Source organism: Cebus imitator, unplaced genomic scaffold (assembly GCF_001604975.1).
Source record: "Cebus imitator isolate Cc_AM_T3 unplaced genomic scaffold, Cebus_imitator-1.0 Scaffold117, whole genome shotgun sequence".
In the NCBI taxonomy this organism is placed as follows: Eukaryota; Metazoa; Chordata; class Mammalia; order Primates; family Cebidae; genus Cebus; species Cebus imitator.
In genome coordinates, this window is record NW_016107432.1 from 5,712,819 (window position 1) to 5,722,499 (window position 9,681).

Here is a 9,681-nt window from a genome sequence, read left to right on the forward strand (position 1 = left end):
AGGCACCTGTGTGTGAGTCTTTTGCCCCACGAGTCAGGATAGGCTTAGTGTCCGGCCTCAGGGCCAGGTAGCATGCAGCGTGGGGAGCACCTTACCTTTGGCAATGCATACTTCGGCAGCTTCATCAGGACAAACTCATTGCGACGATAAGAAACGTAGTATTTCGTCCGGTTTGCTGATGTTGCCTAACCAGGGGAAGAAACACATTTTTCAGAGGCTTGATTCCCTCTGCAGCCAGATTCTAATGAATGGAAAACTACATATTATATTCAGCAAGTGAAAATGCCCTTTTACTTTGCTTATACCTGTTCTGCTTGAAATGAGCAGACTCCTATTCATCCTTCAAAGCCCCACATTAGCATCCCTCCTCTGGGAAGTTGTCCTCTGCTTCCTTCAGTCAGAACTAACCTCTTGCCCCATGTACTCTCAGCACCTTGTTTCTCTGCATCCAACTTAAAGAACAAGGTGGAGAAAGTTCTGATGGAGAAGGAGACAGCCCAGAGATGAGCTTGTCAAGAAAGATCACCAATGAACTCCGAGGCATGACAAACAAAGCCGGCACCATCCCAAGTGCTTTTCCCGGAGCAGCTCATTTGATCCCATAACCATCAGCCCCATGAGCTGTGGCCACAGGCGTCTGTTCCCAGAGACGGAAAGGCGCATAGGGACAGGACTGTTCTCAGGTGTCTGATCACAGAGGCCACGGATCCCCGCTGCCACGAACAGGAGGTGCAGCCTCCTGAGCCACCAGCCCCACTACCTTGGTGGCGAGGTGGGGCTGGAAGAGCTGAGGTTTCTCCTGTCCCAGCACAGGCTCCCAGATCCTCTGAGGCCCAGAGTGGAAGGAGGGAGGAAGGGAGAGAGCAGGGGAGGCCTGGGCTGGGGTAGGGAGAGCTTTCTTCTGCAGTTGCTGAGAAAGATGGAAACCAGGACAGAAACCGGATGGAGCCAGTGGCCCCAGCCTTCTCTCGCCCCCCACAAACAATCGCCAAGCACCAACGCCAGACAAGCTCACTCTGTGACCTTGCGTGGAATGAGACCACCTCGCAATTGCGTCTGAACACAGACCAGATGTGAATGTCGTTCAAATCCCCAGGATGCACAGACACCCCACCTTGGCTGAGATAAGCGAGGCTGCCGCTTCACTGCCCAGCTCCAGCGTCCCCCGAGTCTCCTGCCTCCCCTGAGTCTCCTGCCTCTCCCGAGTCACCCCTGCCTCTAGAGAAGATTCACTGAGACGCCCGATCCTGGCATGACCTCACCTCCTCACTTCCCCCAATCCAGAGTCACGCCTGGCTTCCTCGAGGGCCCCTCAAATCACCTCCTGTGGCCCACACCTGGCAATCAGGCCCTTCTAACCCCTCTGAGACGCCCAGGTTGTATGTTCCCCCTTGCTGCATGGAGTGATAACCCAGCCTGCTCAGCCATAGGTGAGCTCCAAGGGTCTTAGGCTTCAGAGCTTTGACAGGCCAGCCGGTCTAATGTTTAGAAACCACTCACCATGGGAGATGGTTGCCCAGAGAGCTGACCTTGTCTTCGTTCCAGTACTTAGTAGATATCTGCAGAAGTGCAATGCTAGGAGCTAGGAAAATAGGTGCTGGGTTCAGACCTAGAGCTCAGCCTCAGCTTGCCTGAGTCAGGCGTAGGGACAAAAGGAGTCAATGGCACAGAATGACAAAGTGGGGCCTGGGATGTGATGGAGGAAGGCACAAGGCTGAAGGTCCTCAGAGGAGGCACCAATGAGCCTGAACTGGAGGCAGAAGTCTGGGAAGACTTCCTGGAGGAGGAGGTACATGACTGAGTCTTCGAGAAGGAGAGGGAATCAGCCAGCGGAGAAGCAAGGCACAGCACAGGGAACAGTGCAAGCAAATGCATGGACTGGGCATCAAAAGTCAGGGGCTGGGGCTCAGCAGAGGGCAGTGAAGACTGGGCAGGGCTGGAGGTCAGGGCCGGTGGTGGCAGCAGCCTCTTGCCTGGCCTGCTGAAATGGCAGGGGCTGGGATGCCCACTACCTGCTCCAGCCCCTAACTCCATGGTGGCCCTTGGCATACACTGAGTGTCGAGTCAGGAGCTGGGGTGACCAAGCATGGCTGAGATAGGGCAAGGAGGAGGCTGGGGAGCACTGAGGGCCTTCTGGGAAGAGGGCACCCAGCAGATGCCCTCAAGGGGTTTTCTCAGGGGAAATTGGACTTGTCTCATGGGGTCCCGAACATGGGGAGGGCAGAACAGAACCTAGTGGATCGGAGTCCGATGAAGCAGACCCTGTCTCAGGCCAGTGACTGGGGCTACTCAGCAGAGGGCCAGGCTGTTCTGGGGGTGCTGAGCTCCCCATCCATGCAGGTGATGAAAAGCTGGATGGATCGATAGTGTGCTAGAGTTTCTGAATTAGCTGGGACCAAGTGGCTGCTGAGGCTGGGTCCTCTCGTGACCTGAGGACACAGGCGGCAGGGTCCTGGTCACAGGGGCGTGGACAGCCGGTGCCTGGTGGCCAAGAGCTGTGACCAGAAGCAGCGCTGCCCAGTTCCAAAGTCACTGATAAAACCAAGTGGGGCTCAGTGGGTTTAGGTCTGGGGACCCGGAGTGGCTGGGAGGTTCATGGTGGCCAGAAGGGAGGCGGAGCCCCAGCGTCCCTCAGCCACAGTTCTAGGTGTGTGGGGGCTTAGTGGATGCCTGCAGCCACAGCCACGGCCAGACACCATGACCTGGGAAGTAGCACTTGAAAGTGAAATACCCATTTTATTGCCTCTTTTCTGAGTGCTTCCATTTTTGCCGCGAGTGGCTCATCCACCACGTCACCTCTTGCCAATTTCCAGCAGCCCTGAAGCAGCCTCACCTTAAAGAAGATGTAATTGTCCTGCACGGTCAGAGAGCCCTGGTCAATGGGGCCTGCGAACGGGGCCGTCAGCGTCTTCTCGGAGCAACTGTGGATTGGGCAGGTGACATACCGAAAACCTGCAGGAGAGAGGGGCCGGCCCAGGCAGTCAGGCTGCCGCAGAGGCAGGACAGCCCGAGACGTGTGTGCTGGGCTCCACCCTTCTCCAGTACCACTGTGACGGGCCTCTGTAGGCTTGAGTTCCAAAGGCCACTACGATGACACCTGCAGCTGGGGGTGTCATCCTCACTCACTGTGGGCCACGTGCCCTGACGCAAGCTCCTGCCACCCTCAGGAAGGTGCTCGTGCTGCTCTGGGGCCTGCCATCCCCTGCAGGAGGGGTCAGCACAGGCGACAGTGGGCACCTCACCGCGCCCAGACACGCACGGCCCCGCACCCTCCTGAAGCCCCTCACATCTAAGCGGGGCTGGGGGCAAGGGGTAATGGAGGGTCCTTTCCTGCAAATTTTAAGCAAATGTTTTTACCCTTTTCCACGTATTTATGGTTGAGCAATATTGAATGCATGCTTTGTCAGGTAGCTGCTCATTTCTTTTAAATCCTTCTGTTTCCCTGGGACATATTTATGTGGAGGGGCTGGAGCCTGGAGGCCTCAGGAAGCCCTGCATTCCAGCTTGTGAGCCAGGAGCAAGACACATCCGCAGGGACCACAGGAACGGCGCCGCCCCTCCTCCCCTTCCTCCTCCTGCCCCTGGCCCTGGGTGACCCAGCAGCATGGAGAATGGTTAAGGGAAGGGGCTTAGGAACCAGAAAGGCCCACCCCTAAACTCAGCCTCAGGTTTCTCACTCACTCACTCACTCATTCACTCACTCACTCATTCACTCACTCATTCACTCATTCACTCACTCACTCACTCATTCACTCACTCACCCATTCATTAATTCATTCCCTCAACCACTCACTCATTCATCCATCCCACCATAGCCAGGCTCTCAGTGTTCTAGGCCTACAGCCAACAGCCAACACAACACACCAAGGCGACCTCTCAGGCTGATGGGCTGTGTGCCAGGTATAGGAGCCTTGATGATAGTGCTTGCCAATTTCTGTGTTATAAACACTCCCACATGGCCATGCAGGAGCCACCTAGATGAAATTAGTGGCCGTGGAGTTGAGAAGGGCTATGGGCAGCAGGTGCCCATGAGCCAGGGCCAGCTGAAGCTCTGGAAAGGGCAGACAGCCAACCCTGACAGCATGGTGTGGCACAGGCAGAGATTCTTTCTATCTGTCGCCCATGTTATTTTGCAGTATTTTGCCCAGTCGGCTCCTCAGGGGCAATTTGGGCATCTGGCTAGGTGTTTATTCATTCAGCAGACTTACTGGGGATCAGCGACCCCCACTGGTACTCAAGGAGCTCCAGGCCTTGGGGAGTGTGCAGAGCTGGGATGGGGGAGCCCAGCAGAGGTGGCTGGCAGGGTGCGTGAGGTCAAAGGTAAGAAATTTCAAAAGGAAGCAGCATTCCCAGCAGGGGTGGGGAGAGGGGCACCGCCTGGGACCTTGGGACCCCAGGCAAACCTGGACGGCCCCTGAGCTTTGTTGTCCTGGTTACCAACACAGAACAGTAATAATGCTGGCCATACCTGCCCAAGGGTGGTGGGGTAGGGGGTGGGGGGCACACCCAGCAACTGACCCTGCCCCGAAAGCTTGGCTGTGACGACCCTACATTCACACATTTAATGTCACTATCCATCTCACAGACCAGGAGACTGAGGTGACTGGCCCTGGGCCCTGAGGTTGGCTGACGGCAGGGCTGGGAGCTGATGCCTGCATTTCTGTTCTAAGGGGGACACATCCTGGCTTGGGTGATGCTGCACAGAGATGTCTCTGCAGGGACCCTGCTGCTCTGCCCTCCTCAGAGCACCCCCTGTCACACGGCAGGCACAGCCCTCAGCAGGAAGCTGGCTGGATCCGGGTGGGCAGGCCTGGACCCGCCCCACCCCCCATTTTCTCCACACTTAGCACATGTAGGGCTGGGGGCTGAGTTAGTGGGAAACACTTAATGCTCAGGGGCCAGAACAAATCGCCCTCTTAATAGACTTTTCCACTGGAGTGGAGCTCCTTGACTTCGATTCATCCCCAGCTGGAAAACAAGCACATTTAAAATCATGCCACATTGAGACGCAGTGAGGCCAGCTGTGTAGGGCCAGTCACTGGGGAAGAGCGACTGAACACAGGCACCGCTGAGCTGTGTCGGGCACAAGGTGACTCAGGAATACCTGGTGTCCGTGCACTGCCTGGCTTACCTCCACTGAGGTCCTGGGCTTCCACATGGACCAAGTCAGGGTCAGCGTCCACCCCAGAAACAGCCCTGGAAAAGAAGAGCCGAGGCTGGGATCAGGAATGGAGCCACCGTGCCCATCCCCCAGCAGTTCCCCACACCCCACGCAGCCATCTGGCCTCCCTGGGTCTGAAGCCACCCTTGCTCTGTGGGTCTGCAGGGCACCACCTCCTCGGGAGCCCACCTGCTCCTGGGCTAGAGTATCTGGGTCTTCCTTGCGTGGGCCGAGGGGGTTGGCTTTCTTCCTATCACGGTAGTGTTTGTAAAAGACTTTCTTCTTCATATAATACTTTTGCATTGTTTTTTCATTTTTGTTTGTTTTATTTTGATCATCTAAAACGGCTGCAGGAGACAGGCAGGCCTGGGACTCCCACCATATCCTAATTTTATCAATATGGAAACTGGCTCAGAGAAGCAAAGTGACCCTCCCAGAGCCACACCGTGGAAAGGGCTGACCTGGGAGTCGAGCCAGGCTCACCTGAGCTGCTGCTCTGCCTCCTGCTCCCCATTACCTGGTGAGTATGCCCTTGGGAAGATTCAGTCATCGCCCCTTGCCCAGTGCTGCCTCTAGGGACTTGCCTGAATCCTTTCGTGAGGCGGCAAAGGCTCCAGCAAGAGGAATGCACCCCCTACCCCAGCACTCGACAGTTTGCACCAGGCTGTCCCCACACACGGGCCTGGAGCACGCATTGTGAGGCGGGTCTTCATCTGCATTTGTAGGTGACCCCACCAGGCTCAGGGTGCCTCTGTGACTTGCCCAAGGCAGCACGGCTCAGACCAGGGCAGTCTCAGCTCCTGCTCAGGTCTGCTCGGCCCCCAAAATGTATGCTCTCCTCAGACCCCACACACTGCCCTGCTCACAACCAAGGCCTTCTAATGTCACGTGTCCAGATGCCTCATCTCTTACAGGACTCTGCCTCCCTTGAGGGTGCTCCCAGCTTCAGAGAAGACGCGACATAAATCTGGGAGTTTGGCCAAGTGGCCGAGTTCCATAGACATCTCTAAGAGCCCAGTGGGATGTACCTACCACATACAAGCCCTGCCACAGCCCTGGGGACAGAGATGAAGGAGACACCGCAGCTTCCCTGTGGGCTCCTGGGCCAGGACGCTCAGGCTGGGGCTGTGGTTCTCCCACTCCACCCTCCACCCACCCACACCCCTTCCCTGCCCGACTCCTCTCCCCTGTTTCACTGCCCTGCTGGGTGAAGCCTTTAACTGGGCAGGAGGGGAGGGAGGACGCTTCTGTCCGTAGAGGCAGAAGCCAGGTCCTGAGGCTGTGCTGCACATAGCATGTCACCTGAACTCATTTAATAGCTCCGTTTAGTAGCAGCTGCTCAGGTACAGGGACTGTCCTAGGTGCTCTAGTTACCTTATCTCACTTACCTCGAATGATCCCAAATGATTTGGTTATGCCCATTTTACAGATGAGAAAACCAAGGACCAGACAGGTGAAAACAGATTAAAGGTCATAGAGCTAATAGAGCAAGATCCACAACCCAGGCTCTGCCACTCCCAAAGCAACATCTTTTCACCACACAGTTGCTTCGTGGCTCTGCACAGCATTGTGCATGAAATAATGCGGTGAAGGGGTAGTGGGAGGGAAGGCGGACAGCTGCCCCTCCCTCAGTCCAGGCTCTCAGCTGGAGGATACACCTGCCCTGGCCGCCTTGTCCAAGGCTGTCCCCTGTGCTCTCACAGACTGTCCACCTGCATGGGGCTGGCTGGAGGTGGAAAGCCTCACTTGCCCCCTTGGACACTTCCCCGGCTGTTCCAATAATTACACTGGCACCAATTCTGCCTTGAATTTATGCAGTACTTGTCCTCTCAGTGCTGAAGAGCCAGCAATGACAGGGCAAAGGCTGCTGCTCAGGGTTGCCATCTGAAAGCCTCGCCTTTGAGGGACATCCACCCGTTCATTCACCCACTCTGTCAACATTACTCCCCACCCTGGTGCTGCATTCACTGTGCTGGATGCCACCTGTCCTAGGTCATGTCCCTGTCAACCTGCTGTGTGTGCAATAAAAATCAGAGGACTCACTATTTGCCAGAGATTGGAGGCTCAGAGATAAACAAGACACAGCCTCTGTCCTCTAGGAGTGCACAGGCTAGTGAGGAGGTCACACGCAACATAATGACCTATTCACCATCCATCCATCCATTACCCATTTATCTATCTATCCATGCATCTATCCAACAATCCACCCATCCACCCATCCACTCATCACCCATCCGTCCATCCATGCATTCATGTATCCACCACACATTCATCCATCCACCCATGCATCCGTCCATCATCCATCCCTCCATCCATCCATGCATCCATCCATCACCCATTCATCTATCCATGCATCCATCCACCCAACTATCCATTCACCCATGCATCCATCAATCCATCCATCATCCATCCACCCATGCATCCATTCACCCATGCATCCATCCACCTGTGTATCCATGCATCCATTCATCCATGCACACATCCACCCATGCATCATCCACCCATCACCCATCCATCCATGCATCCATCAGTCCATCCACCAACCCATGCTTCTATCCTCCCATGTATCTATCCATCCATGCATGCATGCATCCATCCACCCATCCACCCATGCATCTATCCATCCATGCATCCACCAATCCATCCATGCATCCATCAATCCATCCATCCATCATCCATGCATCCATCCCTCCATGCATCCATCAGTCCATCACCCATCCATCCATCCATCCATCCATCCATCAAGCATCCACCCATCCAGCAATCCATCATGCATTCATCCATTCATGCATCCATCACCAATCCATCCCTCATCCACCTATCCATGCATCCATTCATCCATCCATCCACCCATGCATGCATCCATCACCCATTCATGCATGTATCCATCCATTCAGGCATACATCCATCCATGCATCCATCCATGCATGCACCCATCCACCCATTTACTGAGCACCTACTACAAGTTGGCCCTGGGCTAGGGCTGGACATATAGAGGTGCATTTTTCAGGTCCCTGCTCTTGTCCTTGCCTCAGTAATCTCACAGATTAGAAAAAGGTCTATGAACATTTGTTTCAGGCTCAAACTCTTCAGGACTGTAGTCGATTAGTTTCCATGCCAGCTGGTCACACTAGGGCTCAGGAGGTAAAGTCTGTTATTGAGTAGCATCTTGCCACACAGGAAGGGGACATTGGCAGGACTGGGAGGAAGTTCTCTCCTATACTTGCAGTGTGAGGACAAATCTTTCACCATGAGTAGGTGGAAGCCAGTTCTTTGGGAGGCTACAGTCTTTCTGACCACAGGGAATGTGTGTGGGGGGCACATAATAGATGTTTATTAAATGGTTAAATGAGACTTAAAGAAAGGGAGGTGAAAGGAAGAGCCATTTTTTCAATGCTGACTATGCGCGGCCTGTTGAACGAAGCACTTTATAATTATTACCTTGTTTCCATCACAGGACTATGAGGTGGAATTTACTCCATTTTATATATTAAAAATCGGAGGCTGAGAAGGCTTCTGTCTTCTGGGCGTTTGTCTTATATCCCACAGAAACCTTGGGAACTCCTTCCTCTCTCCCTCTGCACTTCCTTTCTTCCTGGCATTTGGCCTGAGTCGTGGGAGCAGGAGGGGTGTGGAACAGATAAGGCAGCATCCCGAGCTGCTATCTGGCTGCCTGGTCACATCACGAGTGACCAAGTGGCCACTTGACATATGTCTGGAATGCAGATGACATTCAACGCCATATTCTTGGATGGGCTCAGGACTTGGGGGACAGATGGAGGCGATACCGAGGTACACACATGGTCCTCTGGGTGCGATCATCAGAGTGGCCCTTCAAACACCCCTTCTACTGTGGCCTGGGCTGTCTCCAGATCTGTGTTCTCGTACTTCCTGGGAGGTGGACAAAGGGCACTGGCCATCCTGCCTCACTCATCCCTTGTGTGCTCAAGGCCAAGTGGATATAGGGCACTTGTCGAGTTTTGGTGGAGACTGCCCAATCATGCTGGGGACCTGAGTGGGCACTTATGATGACTCCAACCAGTGCTGCATTCAGCAGTTTACAAAGCACCTCAGACACGAGTCCATCTGATCCAACGCAGGCGTGTCCAGCCTTGTTAGCATGGAGAATGCTGTGACAAACCAGCTGCATGTCCCCTCCAGGGCCTGCAGTTGGGGGGCTACATGGGGACACCAGGGAGGAGCCTGACTTGAGAGGGGGGACTCCGACCTGGGCTGGCTGAGCTCCCTTTGCAGTTCTATGACACCTTTAAGATGGGAGCTCAAGCAGTTACGGCACCTCTCTGAGCCTAGGTTCCCTGTCCTTAAGATGGCACAATAACACCTGGCTCATGGGGGTTCTCTGAGGGGCCAAGTCTGTGAAGCACCTGTAATGAGGCCTGAGATGGGACAGAAGACATGTCCCAGGGTCCCAGCTCCATTGGCTGGTCCTCCAGGGAAGGTAGGGATGGGGCATGGGCTGGTCCTCCAGGGAGGGCAGGGATGGGGCATGGGCTGGTCCT

The 9,681-nt window shown here is 54.9% G+C and overlaps 1 protein-coding gene across 7 annotated transcripts in view; it reads right to left on the reverse strand.

Moving 5' to 3' along the window:
- SORCS2 (sortilin related VPS10 domain containing receptor 2) overlaps window positions 1-9,681 on the reverse strand; it is a 561,689-nt gene that overhangs the window by 75,565 nt on the left and 476,443 nt on the right. For all 7 annotated transcript variants that reach the window (XM_017539090.2, XM_017539091.2, XM_017539089.2 and 4 more), the window contains exons 6-8: window positions 5,132-5,196; window positions 2,834-2,952; window positions 96-185 (exon numbers count right to left, since the gene is read on the reverse strand). In XM_017539090.2, coding sequence (XP_017394579.1) covers window positions 96-185; window positions 2,834-2,952; window positions 5,132-5,196 — 274 coding nt within the window. The remainder of the gene's footprint in view (window positions 1-95; window positions 186-2,833; window positions 2,953-5,131; window positions 5,197-9,681) is intronic.